This window comes from Salmo salar, chromosome ssa04 (assembly GCF_905237065.1).
Source record: "Salmo salar chromosome ssa04, Ssal_v3.1, whole genome shotgun sequence".
In the NCBI taxonomy this organism is placed as follows: domain Eukaryota; kingdom Metazoa; phylum Chordata; class Actinopteri; order Salmoniformes; family Salmonidae; genus Salmo; species Salmo salar.
In genome coordinates, this window is record NC_059445.1 from 7,465,965 (window position 1) to 7,483,029 (window position 17,065).

The 17,065-nt window shown below is 40.0% G+C and overlaps 1 protein-coding gene across 2 annotated transcripts; it reads right to left on the reverse strand.

Moving 5' to 3' along the window:
- Nucleotides 1-400: 400 nt before the first annotated feature.
- LOC106602166 (CD209 antigen) lies at nucleotides 401-16,196 on the reverse strand. 2 transcript variants are annotated; one of them, XM_045716397.1, is made up of 6 exons: nucleotides 15,853-16,196; nucleotides 14,862-14,957; nucleotides 5,564-6,037; nucleotides 5,218-5,384; nucleotides 4,886-4,989; nucleotides 401-2,514 (listed from the first exon to the last, which is right to left on the reverse strand). In XM_045716397.1, the coding sequence occupies exons 1-6, from the start codon at nucleotides 15,953-15,955 to the stop codon at nucleotides 2,355-2,357; spliced, it is 1,104 nt and encodes a 367-aa protein (XP_045572353.1). In that variant the 5' UTR covers nucleotides 15,956-16,196; the 3' UTR covers nucleotides 401-2,354. The 2 variants fall into 2 exon arrangements, with proteins under 2 accessions (XP_045572353.1, XP_045572354.1); XM_045716398.1 differs by lacking the exon at nucleotides 14,862-14,957.
- Nucleotides 16,197-17,065: the final 869 nt, after the last annotated feature.

The following is a 17,065-nucleotide window of genomic DNA, read 5'->3' on the forward strand; positions in this document are numbered from 1 at the left end:
CTAACAGGATATTCTAAACAGAGTGATATAACATGATAGCTGCTTGACAACAAGTAGTGACGAGTGCAGTCTTTCATCCTATCACTTTGACTGGCCTTCAAATGGAGTTCACATTATGACTCTCTCTCTCTATGCCACTAATGGCCTTTTTAAATACTGTCTGTGTGTGACGTCAGTGTGAGGAGTTATTTCAAAGTGTATGTAGAAAATCTGTCTGCATCTTAATCAGAGGTTTAAAAGGTAAACTTCACAGAACACAGTGTGTGTGTGTGTGTGTGTGTGTGTGTGTGTGTGTGTGTGTGTGTGTGTGTGTGTGCCATCTCAGTACCTCTCTGCCCTCTGTGTGTGTCCAGGTCACACTGTTTTAACAATCCAATCACATTCAATCAGGAAGCTGGTAGACCTTGTTAAAGGACGTTTCCTTTATTTATTCATCTGTGCCTTAATTCTTCTTATTATTAAAGCAGTTTATGTAATAATTGATCATGGAAAAATCACAAGCCTATGGCAAATCACATAACATGTTTATATTAAAAACATTGAATACAAGCATTTTACAGATTACAGTATGTCTACACACTCTTAAACTATAGAGAAAATTGATGCCACTAGAACTGGGCTTTCTTTGGCATTAGCCATGAAGGATTTTGCCTCAGCCCGAGTCTTTCGCCCTGCTGGGAGGGTGTACAGCAAACTAGGTTACACTGCATTACACACTGCAATAAATACTCCAATCATGAGCCCTGGCCTGCCTTTTTAGTGGTACCTAAAACCAGCATTTCTGTATACTGTGGAGTCAAAGTTGTTTTCAAAGTCATTTTGATTCGTCCAAATAATTAATATGTTGTCGGGCATCTGTTCATTCTCTGAGGGAGAGCGTACAAAGATGAGAAGGAGAACCGGAGGTAAACTTTCTTAGCTTGCTACTACTATAGCTAGCTACTTTTGTTAGCCCATGATGAGGCTATTCAGAGTTATTGACCTCACAGTAAACCAGATTCGAGTAATTTAGCTACAATTCAACATGTTGACTCAAAAGCTGCACTGACAGATTACGTTAAACTAGCTAACTAACGTTAGGGACAACCTAGATTAGCTTTTTGGACACTGGACACTAAATCCAACTGCTGGAGCTCTGTTCACCACCCAAATAGTATCACTAACCAATTACTGTCTAATCAATTACTGTCCAAATATACAAAAAATTGCTAATAAACCTAGCTAGCTAGCTAACTTGAGGGGCATCAATGACTAACATGACACTAGCTACTTTTGGTAATGTCAGCTCAATTATCTGTTGAAAAAACAAGATGGACATACAGAATTTCTTCTTGAGAAAGAGGGTGAGAGATGCAGCTCAGCAAACACAGAGACAGTCGTTCTAATTGCAGGAGTAAGTGCATAGATTTTGTGTGTTTACAATACAATTGCAAATGCACTGATATTATTCTGCATCTACATAGAGAGACAGAGGTCCACAGGACAGACAGAGGAGCGTACAGGAGAACAGAGAGAGAACAAAGGTATTGTGGTTAGTGATACAGTGGCAAGAAAAAGTATGTGAACCCTTTGGAATTACCTGGACTTCTGCATAAATTGGTCATGACATTTGATGTGATCTTCATCTAAGTCCCATTTGACAGTTGAATGTTCATCGGGTTTAAGATTGAGTGAACTGCTATTATCTTTAAGGAACAGAAATTATCTCAAATTTTATGGACATATTCAATCTCTCCCTAACCCAGTCTGCTGTCCCTACATGCTTCAAGATGGCCACCATTGTTCCTGTACCCAAGAAAACAAAGGTAACTGAACTAAATGACTATCGCCTGTAGCACTCACTTCTGCAATCATGAAGTGCTTTGAGAGACTAGTCAAGGATCATATCACCTCTACTTTACCTGACACCCTAGACCCACTTCAATTTGCTTTCCGCACCAATAGATCCACAGACAATGCAATCGCCAATCCATTGAATTAATATTAAAAATGATTGATTATTTGGTGTCAGGAGAGCACAGCGCACTGAAGAAAGCAGTAAGATATGAAACACAGTGTTATGTTTCTGCAAAATTTTCACTGCTAGCGTGCGAGGCCAAGAGTGCAAGCTGCTTCATTTCGGCCGAGCAGGTATCTGTATCTGTGTTACAGTATGGTGTCATGTGAGGAGGCTGGTGGGAGGAGCTATAGGAGGACAGGCTCATTGTAATGGCTGGAATGGAATTCATGGAACGGAGTCAAACATGTGTTTTATATATGTTTGATGCGTTTGATACCGGTCCATAAATTGCATTCCAGCAATTACAATGAGCCCGCATGCCCTCCCACCTGCCTCCTCTGTTGTCATGGTGTTGTTAAACACTTTTTTCACAAATCCAGTAACGATTGTCTTCACATGATTGGTCATTCCATGCTTTTACAGGATGCCATGTTTCTGTGTTCAGCTCAACACAGTCCTCCTCCCCATTTGCTGGGTTGTCACCACCATTATCAGGCTGCGGTGAGTACCAGTAACTACAGGGTAAACAAGACAGAGAAAATAAAATGCTAAAGATTTGTCACATGCTCTGAATACAACAGGTGTAGACTTTACCGTGAAATGCTTACTTACGGGTCCTTTCCCAACAATGCAGAGTTAAAATGTCAGATAAAAATAAAAAATTAGCTAAATAGAAAAAGGAAAATATTAACACAATAAAATAACAACAACAAGGAATACCGGTACCGAGTCATTGTGCAAGGGTACGAGGTAGTTGAGATAATTTAGGTAATATGTACATGTAGGTAGGGGTAAAAGGGACTAGGCAATCAGGATAGATAATAAACAGAGTAGCAGCACTGCATGTGAAAAGTGTGTGTGTGTGTGTGTGTGTGTGTGTGTGTGTGTGTGTGTGTGTGTGTGTGTGTGTGTGTGTGTGTGTGTGTGTGTGTGTGTGTGTGTGTGTGTGTGTGTGTGTGGTTGTGTGTGTTTTGAGTGTGTGTGTGTAGTGTGTGTGTTGGAGTATCAGTGTAGTATGTCTGAGTGTGTGAGTGTGTGGGTAGAGTCTAGTGAGTGGTGGGTAGAGTCTAGTGAGTGTGTTGGTAGAGTCTAGTGAGTGTGTGAGTAGAGTCTAGTGAGTGTGTGGGTAGAGTCTAGTGAGTGTGTGGGTAGAGTCTAGTGAGTGTGTGGGTAGAGTCTAGTGAGTGTGTGGGTAGAGTCTAGTGAGTGTGTGGGTAGAGTTTAGTGAGTGTGGGTAGAGTCTAGTGAGTGTGTGGGTAGAATCTAGTGAGTGTGCAAAGAACCAGTGCAAGAGAGCCATTGCATACAGTCAGCGCAAAAATCAACAAAAAAAATGTCAAAGTAAACAGTCAATCTTGAGGATACCTCATCAAGCTTGGACCTACAAACACAACTTTATTTGTATTCTTTTTTATATAATGTTCATATGCAAATAGTACTTGGTTTCTATGATATATCTTTAGTGCTTGTAGAATGACATCTATGAGTGGAAATATGATTTGAAGCAATATGTCATTTGGTAAAAGTCTCCATACACCTGGAGGATCATATCTCACCTTGTACTCATTGGATTATGAGCAACACAGAGAATCAGTCCTACTCCTTTTTTAGAGCAGTAGTCTCTTACCTTGGGGTGGTCAGTGTTTTTAGAGCAGTAGTCTCTTACCTTGGGGTGGTCAGTGCTATTATAGAGCAGTAGTCTCTTACCTTGGGGTGGTCAGTGTTATTATACAGCAGTAGTCTCTTACTTTGGGGTGGTCAGTGTTTTTAGAGCAGTAGTCTCTTACCTTGGGGTGGTCAGTGCTATTATAGAGCAGTAGTCTCTTACCTTGGGGTGGTCAGTGTTATTATAGAGTAGTAGTCTCTTACCTTGTGGTGGTCAGTGTTTTTAGAGCTGTAGTCTCTTACCTTGGGGTGGTCAGTGTTATTATAGAGCTGTAGTCTCTTACCTTGGGGTGGTCAGTGTTATTATAGAGCAGTAGTCTCTTACCTTGAGGTGGTCAGTGTTATTATAGATCAGTAGTCTGTTACCTTGGGGTGGTCAGTGTTATTATAGAGCAGTAGTCTGTTACCTTGTGGTGGTCAGTGTTACTATAGAGCAGTAGTCTCTTACCTTGGGGTGGTCAGTGTTTTTAGAGCAGTAGTCTCTTACCTTGGGGTGGTCAGTGCTATTATAGAGCAGTAGTCTCTTACCTTGGGGTGGTCAGTGTTATTATACAGCAGTAGTCTCTTACTTTGGGGTGGTCAGTGTTTTTAGAGCAGTAGTCTCTTACCTTGGGGTGGTCAGTGCTATTATAGAGCAGTAGTCTCTTACCTTGGGGTGGTCAGTGTTATTATAGAGTAGTAGTCTCTTACCTTGTGGTGGTCAGTGTTTTTAGAGCTGTAGTCTCTTACCTTGGGGTGGTCAGTGTTATTATAGAGCTGTAGTCTCTTACCTTGGGGTGGTCAGTGTTATTATAGAGCAGTAGTCTCTTACCTTGAGGTGGTCAGTGTTATTATAGATCAGTAGTCTGTTACCTTGGGGTGGTCAGTGTTATTATAGAGCAGTAGTCTGTTACCTTGTGGTGGTCAGTGTTACTATAGAGCAGTAGTCTCTTACCTTGGGGTGGTCAGTGTTATTATAGAGCAGTAGTCTCTTACCTTGGGATGGTCAGTGTTACTATAGAGCAGTAGTCTGTTACCTTGGGGTGGTCAGTGTTATTATAGAGCAGTAGTCTGTTACCTTGTGGTGGTCAGTGTTACTATAGAGCAGTAGTCTCTTACCTTGGGGTGGTCAGTGTTATTATAGAGCAGTAGTCTCTTACCTTGGGATGGTCAGTGTTACTATAGAGCAGTAGTCTGTTACCTTGTGGTGGTCAGTGTTATTATAGAGCAGTAGTCTCTTACCTTGGGGTGGTCAGTGGGGTGCCGTCCACCCATTTCCAGGTCCCCTCAGTAACAGAGTCAGTCAGACCAATCCAGGCTCTCTTATTGACGCCAAAGATTAACTGCTGTTGGTGAGAAAGATACTGATATTGTCAACTACTATAGACTACATGTGTTAAATACTGGAAGATACATTACTGACCAAGAGATGTTTGATTCACTCACTCACTCACTCACTCACTCACTCACTCACTCACTCACTCACTCACTCACTCACTCACTCACTCACTCACTCACTCACTCACTCACTCACTCACTCACTCACTCACTCACTCACTCACTCACTCACTCACCTGTTCCTCCAAGCTGTTTATGATCACCAAATATGCTCCTCTGTTCAGACAGTCCAGTCTGCTCTCCTCCCAGGTTTTCATCTGAGTCGACAGGAAGTAACAGCTGGATCCCAAGAGCCTCCAACCCTCTGGACAAGGTTTCCCGATTTTCCGACAAATGTTTATCCCTGATGAAGAAATGTACATAATATGTGAAATATATAACACATTGTTTATTGTATTGAATATTTTTTTACATTGTCATTTAACTATTGGTGAATCCATGATTGGTGTGTACTGCACACAGTGCACAGAATGAAAGATAGAGAAGAGGGATGCAGCCCTAGTGACTGACTTGACTACTTACCACGCTCAGAGATCTTCTTCTCCAGCGCCACCTTCTCATTGGTCAGAACACTGACCCTGTTTCTCAACAAGTCCCTGTCTTTAGTCAGGGCATTGTAACGCTCCTGTAACTGGTTTTTGTCCTCTGTATTCTCTGACTGGTCTCTGTCCCTCAGTAACTGGCCTCTCTCCCTCTCTAGCTGGTTCATGTTCTTTCTATGCTGGTCTATCTCCTCCTGCAACTGGTCTCTGTCTGTACACAGGTCAGTGATACCACTACTGGTATCTGACTGGTCTCTGCCCCTCAGTAACTGGTTTCTCTCCCTCTCTAGCTGGTTCATGTTCTTCCGACACTGGTCTCTCTCCTTCTGCAGCTGGTCCCTGTCTGTACACAGGTCAATGATACCACTACTGGTATCTGGCTGGTCTCTGTCTTGCGCAAGGCCAGTGGTGTTGTAACAGGTCTGTAACTGGTTTCTCTCTTCGTTAGAGCGGGCTGAAAAACAAAGAAGTTCCTGCATGTCATGCATCCCAAATGACACCCTATTCCTTCTATAGTGCAGTACCATGGACCAAAGCCCTATGTACCCTGGTCAAAAGTAGTGCCCTTTAAAGAGGATAGGGTGCCATTTGGGACACAGTCCTGGTTGTGGTGTTTACAATGTACACCATGTTCAGTAACTTACACATGGCCAAGGGCACCAGTTACAGTAGTTACTACATTCTCTGTGGACAATGTCAACATTATTATTTTTTATTTATATTTTTTATTTATACATACACATATACACATATACATACATATACACATTTTATAATACACCTTTATTATTCCCCACAGACCCTACCACCCCTCCTCCAATTGGAGTAAACTAATACACATTAACACTTAAGCTTCTACCTTCAGTTTATACATATTTTACAGACACAAGCTATTTGACAAAAGTTATATTTTGTTTGTTTTCAGTCCTGGCCTTCCTCTATTTCTGATGTCCATCCAGTTTGATTTCTATTTGTAACTCTGCTATTTCACAACATTTCTGGACCTGTATACATTTTACAGACCCTGTATGTTTTACGTTTGTTATCTTGTTGTTATTGGTCCCACCCTTCAGCTCCGTTCAACTTCTCCCATCAATCTCTTAACACCATGCATTAGGGATTTCTATTTGCAATATATTTTTCAACTGTGCTGTGATGCTTCACAAAAGTACTGAACCTTTCTATTCTCATAGTTCCTAGAGAATGTAAATTAAAGATACATTTTTTCTAAAATAATAATTATATTTTTGATCGATTGACTGACTTTTTAAATCACCCAGTACTGCTATCTGCAGCGTTAGTTCTAGGTAAATGTTGCCATTCCTGGAAGTGTGACCAAGAATGAGCTACAGAACATATGGACAGTACCAAAATAAATGATCTAATGACTCTGCCTCCTCGCAGCAAAATCTGCAGAGCTGGGAAGATTGTATCCCCCATAGAAATAACATTCTATTGGTTGCAATTGGTTGCAAATTGAAAAATGTGAGTTTTGAATCCGCCGTTGTTTTGCGTGTCAATTCATAAACCATGTGCCATGGAATCGGTACATTGAAAGTCTCTTCCCCACTATTTTGTAATTTATATGGCGCAGCTGTCAATTTTTTGGTGCTTTTATTTTTATTTCTCACAAATTTCATTAACCATTTTTGTTTTTTAATGCAGGGCTGACAAACAAGTTCTTTACTTTTTCACCCTTCAACTTGCCTCTTCCATTTTTGTGGCAATGCTGCAATCAGTTGGTATGTAAATTTGGTTAGAGCAGACATTTCCATATGTCTGTGTTATCTGCATGTGTGACATAACTCCACCAGTCCTATTTATGATGTCATTCACTAAAATTATACCTTTTTTAAACATTTCTTCGAAAAATACATTTTTTTTTCAGTTAGTATACTTGAGTTTAACCACAATATTTGTTGATTTATTTGTTCTTTCTTTTCAGATGGATTAAACTGAAACTGCAACCAAATTTCTAAGGCTTGATTCAAAAATAACGATATTTTGGAGATGATTACGCTTTAATATAACCGGAAGTGAGCAGTTGCAATCTGAATAAAGGGAAAAGGCCATTCTTGAACATGGTGTGAGACATTGTTACTACAGTAATTTGCTGGAGAACCATTTCAGATTTAAGTATAACTTTTGTATTTAATAATTTCTGCCCTCCAAATTGATGTTCGTTATATAAATATAAATTTGGTATATTGTGTCTGGCTTGCCATTCCAAATAAAATGGAATATTTTTTGTTCATATAATTTAAAAAGCAGGTCACTAGGTGTAGGCAAAACAATAAGCAAATAGTTCAACTGTGATATGACTAAAGAGTGAATCAGGATGATTTTTCCACAAATAGACAGGTATTTTCCTTTCCATGGTAACAAGATCTTATCTATTTTTGCTAACTTTCTATTCATTTTCTATTGATTGGAGTGAGATCATTTCTTTCTTTCGGGATATGTATACCGAGTATGTCCACATCCCCGTCGGACCATTTTATTGGTAAACTACACGGTAATGTAAAAGTTGCATTTTTTTGTGATCCAATACATAATATCATCATTATCATCAACACTTATCATCATTTGGTTTTAATACAGAGAGGTTAGAAAAAGTATCTAGATCCTGTAAGAGGCTGTGGAGAGATTCTAATTGTGGTTTTAAAAGAAAACATGAATCATCAGCGTACAATGACACCTTTGTTTTTAAGCCACGGATTTCTGATCCCTTAATATTATTGTTGAATCTAATTTTAACAGCTAACATTTCGATGGCAATAATAAATAGATATGCTCGATAGTGGACAACCCTGTTTTACTCCTCTTGACAATTTAAAACTTTCTGAGATGTAGCCATTATTTACTATTTTACACCGAGGGTTACTATACATAACTTTAACCCATTTTATAAGAGATTCTCCAAAATCGAAATATTCCATGCATTTATATATAAACTCCAGTCATACTTTATCAAAAGCCTTTTCAAAATCAGCTATGAAAAGCAGGCCTGGTTTTTCTAACATTTCATAGTATTCTATTGTTTCCAGTACTGGTCTTATATGATCTCCAATGTATCGTCCATGTAAAAAACCTCTCTGATTAGGATGAATAGTATCTGTCAAAACCTTTTAATTTCTATGCGCCAAGCATTTAGCTAGAATTTTTGCATCTCAACACTGAAGTGTAAGAGCCCTCCAATTTTCCAAATTGACTGGATCTTTATATATACCACTTGGATCCTGTTTCAGTAATAATGAAATCAACATTTTGTTTTGTGTGTCAACAATATTGACAAACTACTGGTCCCACAAGTTTTGTAACGTCTGTAAGTCTGAATTGTGATCCTTGCTTTGTGAGAACATAACTATAGTGTGATAATGAAATACATATCTGTCCTATGGGCCCTGGTCAAAAGTAATGCATTGCAGTACATTCGGAAAGTATTCAGACCCCTTTCCTTTTTCCACATTTTGTTACGTTACAACCTTATTCTGGATATGGATTAAAATAATTTTTTTCTTCATCAATCTACACACAATTCTCATAATGACAAACAAAAACAGGTTTTGTAATTTTTTGTAAATGTATAACATCTTATACATTTACATCAAATATATAACATCTTATGCTTCACAGAGTCGTGGCTGAACGAAGACAGAAATCAACATACAGCTGTCTGGCTATACGATGTACCAGCAGGATAGAACTGCGGCATCTGGTAAGACAAGGGGCGGCGGTCTATGTATTTTTGTAAACAACAGCTGGTGCACTATATCTAAGGATATCTCGAGCTATTGCTCGCCTGAGGTAGAGTTTCTCACGATAAGCTGCAGGCCACACTACCTACAGAGAGAGTTTTCATCTATATTCTTTGTAGCTGTTTACATACGACCACAGTCAGAGGCTGGCGCAAAGATAGCATTGAATGAGCTGTATTCTGCCATAAGCAAACAAGAAAACACTCATCCAGAGAATGCGCTCCTAGTAGCCGGGAACTTTAATGCAGGGAAACTTATATCAGTTTTACCAAATATCTATCAGCATGTTAAATGTGTAACCAGAGGGAAAATAACTTTGGACCACCTATACGCCACACAGAGATGCATACAAAAATCTCCCTCACCCTCCGTTTGGCAAATCTGACCATAATTCCATCCTGCTGTTTCCTGCTTACAAGCAAAAATTAAAGCAGGAAGCACCAGTGACTAGATCAATAAAAAAGTGGTCAGAGGAAGCAAATGCTAAGCCACAGGACTTTTGCTAGCACAGACTGGAATACCTTCCGGGATTCCTCCAATGGCATTGAGGAGTACACCTCATCTGTCATTGGCTTCATCAATAAGTGCATCGATGATGTCGACCCCACAGTGACCGTACGTACATACCCCAACCAGAAGCCATGGATTACAGGCAGCATCCACACTGAGCTAAAGGCTAGAGCTGCCGCTTTCAAGGAGCGGGACTCTAACCCGGAAGTTTATGAGAAATCCCGCTATACCCTGAAACATGCATGAGAGCACTAGCTGTACCGGAAGACTGTGTGATCATGCTCTCCGTAGCCAATGTGAGAAAGACCTTTAGACAGGTCAACATTCACAAGACCGCAGGGCCAGACGGATTACCAGGACGTGTAGCAAGTGTCTTCACTGACATTTCAACCTTTCCCTGTCCGAGTCTGTAATACCAACATGTTTTAAAACCTGTTGGGGCTACAGGTTAGCAATGAACCCCGAGTCGGGATTGCTAACAAGGCTGGAAATTCAAAAACATCAAAAATCTAATAATTTCAATTTCTCAAACAATCAACTATTTTACACAATTTAAATGATAAACATCTCCTTAATCTAACCACATTGTTCGATTTTCAAAGAGGCTTTACGGCAAAAGCATAAAGTTAGATTATGTTAGGACAGTACATAGCCACAAAAGTACAAACATCCATTTTCAATTCAAGGTCAGGCGTCACCAAAAGCAGAAACCAGCTAGAATTATGCACTAACTTTTGTCAATCTCCATCAGATGACACTCCTAGGACATTATGTTATACAATACATGCATTTTTTGTTCCATCAAGTTCATATTTATATCCAAAAACAGCATTTTACAGTAGCGTGAAATTCAGATTTTTTTCTTCTCTGAAATGCTTCCGGTGAACATAACAAAATTACTATTCGAAAACATTGGTAAATTATAATATTGTCATTCAAAGAATAATATATTATCATCTCGTAATTGCTACCGAATGGCCAGATCTCAAAATAACTTTACTGGGAAATCACATTTTGCAATAAACGGGGTGCTATGCTAAGAACAACAGGCTATGCTATACAGTTAGCATCATCTAATATCGATAATAACATTGTAAATATCCCCTTACCTTTGATTATCTCCATCAGAAGGCAGGCATCCCAGGTCCGGAACAAATGTGGTTTCTTTTGACAAAGTTCATAATTTATGTCCAAATAACACCAAGTACTTAGCGTTCATTATGCTCCCACAAAACGTGGTGGGGGGAGTGTAAAATCACGCCGAAAAGCTAAAAAAACCTAGTAAATAATCTATTTACGTCCGTTCAAACATGTCAAATGTTGTTTAGCATTAATCTTTTGGTCCATTTTTAACGTTAAACATCAGTAATATTTTCACACAACCTATCCTATGTCTAGATAAACAATGATGACAAACTCACGTTTCTCCGATTTATGCGCAGGCGCAAAAAAATGAAGTGATGACATGTCAACTTCCTTGGATTCTAATTTGCTCTCTGTTTATCATAGACGCTTCAAACAACTTTATAAAGATCGTTGACATCTAGTGGAAGCCGTAGGTGTTGCGAAATGAATCCTTTCTCACTATGGTATCTATAAAACAATGACACTAAATAGTACAGTCACAAAATTCACATTTTTTTGGGGATCTATTTTTCACAGGTTTTTGCCTGCAATATGAGTTTTGTTATACTTACAGACACCATTCAAACTGTTTTAGAAAATTCAGAGTGTTTTCTATCCGAATGTGTTAATAATATGCATATCCTAGCTTCTGAGTTGGTGTAGGAGGCAGTTAAAAATGGGCACATATTTTTTTCAAAATGTCTCAATACTGCCCCCGAGCCCCAACAGGTTTTAAGCAGACCACCATAGTGCCTGTGCCCAAGAACACTAAGGTAACCTACCGAAATGACTACCAACCCGTAGCACTCACGGCTGTAGCCATGAAGTGCTTTGAAAGGCTGGTCATGGCTCACATCAACACCATCAACCAGAAACCCTAGACCCACTCCAATTTGCATACCGCCCCAACAGATCCACAGATGATGCTGTCTCTTCTGCACTCCACACGGCCCTTTCCCACCTAGACAAAAGGAACACCTATGTGAGAATTCTATTCATTGACTACAGCTCAGCGTTCAACACCATAGTGCCCTTAAAGCTCATCAATAAGCGAAGGACCCTGGGACTAAACACCTCTCTCTGCAACTGGATCCTGGACTTCCTGACGGGCCACCCCCAGGTGGTGAGGGTAGGCAACTACACATCTGCCACGCTGATCCTCAACACAGGGTCTAGCTGCACTATCAAGAGCATCCTTACTGGCTGTATCAGTGCCGGGTGTGGCAACTGCTCAGCCTCCGACCGCAAGTCACTACAGAGGGTCGTGCGACCAGACTAGTACATCACTGGGGCCAAGCTTCCTGCCATCCAGGGCCTCTATACCAGGCGGTGTCAGAGGAAGGCCCTAAAAATTGTCAAAGACTCCAGCCACCCTAGTCATAGACTGTTCTCTCTGCTACCACACTGCAAGCGGTACCGGAGCGCCAAGTCTAGGTCCAAGAGGCTTCTAAACAGCTTCTACCCCAAGCCATAAGACTCCTAAACATCTAGTCAAATGACTACCTAGACTATTTGCATTGCCCTCCTCCCCTTTCCACACCACTGCCACTCTCTGTTGTCATCTATGCATAGTCACTTTAATTAACTCTACCTACGTATACATACTACCTCAACTAACCGGTCCCCCTGCGAATTGACTCTGTACCGGCACACACCTGTATATATTGTTATTTTTTACAGCTGCTCTTTATTTACTTGTTACTTTTATCTCTTATTCTTTTCTGTATTTTTTGAAACTGCCCTGTTGGTTAGGGGCTCTTAACCTGATGTGAATAGGGGGCAGTATTTTCACGGCCGGCTTAAAAAAAACGTACCCGATTTAATCTGGTTCTCTTGCCCAGAAACTAGAATATGCATACAATTAGTAGAATTGGATAGAAACACTCTAAAGTTTCTAAAACTGTTTGAATGGTGTCTGTGAGTATAACAGAACTCATATGGCAGGCAAAAACCTGAGAAGATTCCAGGCAGGAAGTGGCCTGTCTGTGAAATTGTAGTCCTTCTGTTGCATCTCTATCAAAATTACAGTATCTGAGCTGTTACGTGACACTTTCTAAGGCTTCCATTGGCTCTCTAAAGCCTTCGGAAACCGGATTGACACGTCTCCTGTCTCTGGGCAAAGTATAGCAGGTCAGTTTCTGAGTGGTCTGCCTGGTGACTCAGAGACTGGAGATGCGCATTCACGAGACCTCGCAATTTTTTTCTTTTCCTCTTTGAATGAATACAACATTGTCCGGTTGGAATATTATCGCTATTTTACGAGAAAAATAGCATAAAAATAGATTTTAAACACCGTTTGACATGCTTCAAAGTACGGTAATGGAACATTTTGAATTTATTTTTTTCGATATGTGTTACCCTTGGCGATGCGCGTTACCCTTTGGATAGTGCCCTGAACGCACAAACAAAACTGTGATATTTGCACATAACTATGGATTATTTGGAACAAAAACAACATTTGTTGTGGAAGTAGCAGTCCTGGGAGTGCATTCTGACGAAGAACAGCAAAGGTAATACAATTCCTCTAATAGTAATTCTGAGTTTAGGTGACCCCGAAGTTGGCGGGTGTCTGAATAGCTAGCCTGTGATGGCTGAGCTATGTACTCAGAATATTGCAAAATGTGCTTTCGCCGAAAAGCTATTTTAAAATCTGACATAGCGATTGCATAAAGGAGTTCTGTATCTATAATTCTTAAAATAATTGTTCTGTATTTTGTCAACGTTTATGATGAGTAATTTAGTAAATTCACCAGAAATTTTGGGTGGGAATGCTAGCGGAACGTCTAGATGTAAGAAGCTAAGTAAGCATTTCACTGTAAGGTCTACACTTGTATTTGGCGCATGTGACTAACACAATTTTGTTTTATTTGATTTGATTTTATTGAAAATAAAAACAGAAATACCATATTTACATAAGTATTCAGACCCTTTGCTATGAGACTCGAAATTGAGCTCAGGTGCATGCTGTTTCCATTGTTCATCCTTGAGATGTTTCTACAACAGGATTGGAGTCCACTTGTGGTAAATTCAATTGATTGGACATGATTTGTAAAGGCGCACACCTGTCTATATAAGGTCCCACAGTTGACAGTGCATGACAGAGCAAAAACCAAGCCATGAGGTCGAAGGAATAATTAGAACTACGAGACAGCATTGTGTCGAGGCACAGATCTGGGGAAGGGTATCAAAACATTTCTGCAGCACTGAAGGTCCCTAAGAACACAGTGGCCTCCATCATTCTTAAATGGAAGAAGTTTAGAACCACCAAGACTCTTCCTAGAGCTGAGCAAACGGGGGAGAAGGGCCTTGGTCAGGGAGGTGACCAAGAACCCAATGTTCACTCTGACAGAGCTCCATAGTTCCTCTGTGGAAATCGGAGAAGCTTCCAGAAAGACATTCATCTCTGCACCACTTCACCAATCAGGCCTTTATGGTAGAGTGGCCAGACTGAAGCCACTCCTCAGTAAAAGGCACTTAACAGCCCTTTTGGAGCTTGCCATAAGACAACTGAAGGACTCTCAGACCATGAGAAACAAGATTCTCTTCTCTGATAAAACCAAGAATGAACTTTTTGGCCTGAATGCCATACCAAAGATGACTTGAGACTGTAATAGCTGCCAAAGGTGCTTCAGTTTTTCATTGTTAGTAAATTGCAAAACATTCTAAATACATGTTTTTTCTTTGTCGTTATTGGCTATTGTTTGTGGATTGATGAGGAAAAAATACATCTTTAGAGAGAGTCTGTAACGTAACAAAATGTGGAAAAAGTCAAGGGGTCTGAATACTTTCCGAATGCACGTGGAATAGCATCCCAAATCCCTATTTAATGCATTGCTATTGACTAGTCCACTAGTAGGGTGTCATTTGGGATACAACCTGACTCACAGAAAGCCAGTCTCAGGGAGACGTTGAGAATGACTTGTAGAACACACAGCACTCCAAAACACACAGCAGCCAGCCTGTAGAGTCTTGTTCTTTCATCTGCAGAGGAACATGCACACCATCGTCCCACATCACTAATGACTATGATTAAAACACAACACATATCCTCCTACATCACTAACGATTATGATTAGAACTTTGAGAAACAAACATTTCCATTGCGCCATTGGCTTTCCCCCGATTTAGGGTTTGCAGGAAGAGTTTGCTCAAGAGTGCTGTCATCTCAGTTCTGAAAACAGGAAGCTACTGTATGAAGAAATTACATGTAACTTTAGCATGATTTAAAGGGGCAATCTGCGATTGCTGTAGCATGATTTAAATGGGCAATCTGCAATATCACATTATTTTTTTACATTTAAATTTAAATTTAAATATTTCCCCATTGATTCTGAAGAATGGAACTTAAAACGTAAATGCTCTATGAACTTAGTTTAACTTTCTAACCCCATCAGGACCCAAAATATAAGTTTGTTCTACCATGGAATTGTAAACAAACACTGTGTAGCCTCAGATGGTTGAAACTATCATTTTGATCTCGTGGATGATCAGTCCTTGAAAACATACTGTAGCTCTGTCTATGAATTTGAGAGTGGTTACATTTTTACAACCCCGGCGGGGTGTCCACTGTGCTGTTGTTTAAAGAGGTTATTTTCAAATAATCGTAGATTTAAAAAGTTACTAATCGTTTTTAAAATTGAAGTGAAAAAATACATTGAATTGATACATTTTAGTGAACGTCACCCCAGCATGTTTTGAACCCGAAGCTCCGTACCAACTGAACCACCCAGAAGACAGAACAATAAAAATGTACAAGTGTTTTTCTATTATGTGGTATTAGTGTGTGTTTTGTGCATTCGGTTCATGCCTGCATTGTTAGGTGTGTGTTACAGTGTGTGTGAGAGAGAATAAGATACACAGAATTATTTGTCCTTACCTGAGAGTTGGGTCTCACTCTTCATGCTCCTCGTTGCTCTGTTCCGGTTTTCTTCAGTAACTTCATTTAATTCAATCACCTGTTTGTTGACGTAGTCGGCCATCTTAACTAACTGTACCGAATATCAATGATTACCCCAATCAATCAATGAATCAACTAATTCAGTCTGTTTGACGTCTTATTGTAATATACATTATTTTAGCATTTACTTATACTATTAACTTACTCATGATTACCTTTCTAACTGACTCCTAATGGTAATATCTACTGTATGATGACTAGTAGTTGAGTATTTGCTTTGATATGCGTCTCCACTGGTACCTCTCTGATGACTGTCTGTGGTCGACTGCAGTTGATAGAATGTTTTAAGTACCCAATCACTTTCAAGCAGGACGTCGTATTTCGCAAGGCCTGTTTGTGGCATTGTTCATAAGGAAGTGACATTATGGCTTGCACTCCATGACTAGCAATCGATGGCGAAATAGGGGAATTTGTTCCTCTATACTGTCTGTGTGACATCAGTTTGAGGAAATATTCAGAAGTTTGTAAGAAATCTGTCTGCATCTTTAGCAGAGGTTTGAAAGGGCAACTTCACAGATGTGCGTGCGTTTGTGCGTGCGTGTGGTTCTGCCTGTGTGCAGTGTGCGGCTCTGTCTGTGCAGCGTTCTGTTCTGCCCTCTGTCTGTGTCCAACTGCAGGTCACACTTTAAAGGTACAATCACACTTGATCAGGAATCTGGTAGACCATGTTCAAGGACATTGTTACTTTATTTATTAATTTGTGCTTTTGTTAAAATTCTCACTCACTCACCTGTTCCATATCACTGTTTATGATCACCAGGTCTGCTCCTCTCTCCAGACAGTCCTCTCTGCTCTCCTTCCAGGTTTTAGTCTAGACATCTAGTGGAAGCCTTAGGAAGTGCAAAATGAACCCTAAGTCACTGTGTGTTAGATAGGCAATAACTTGAAAAGACTCCAAGCATCAGATTTCCCACTTCCTGGTTGGATTTTTCTCAGGTTTTTGCCTGCCATATGAGTTCTGTTATACTCACAGACATCATTCAAACAGTTTTAGATACTTCAGAGTGTTTTCTATCCAAATCTACTAATAATATGCAAATATTTGACTCTGGGCCCGAGTATTAGGCAGTTTACTCTGGGCACGCTTTTCATCCGAAATCGAAAATACTGCCCACTATACCTTAAAAAGATA

Bases quoted from the DNA above. Each gene is read 5' to 3' on its own strand.
- LOC106602166 (XM_045716397.1), bottom strand. From the start codon at position 15,955: ATGGCCGACTACGTCAACAAACAGGTGATTGAATTAAATGAAGTTACT. The intron at 5,385-5,563 runs GTAAGTAGTCAA...TTTCTTCATCAG, and splicing joins GAAGAAGATCTCTGAGCGTG to GGATAAACATTTGTCGGAAA. The intron at 2,515-4,885 runs GTAAGAGACTAC...TTTACCCTGTAG, and splicing joins ACCCCACTGACCACCCCAAG to TTACTGGTACTCACCGCAGC.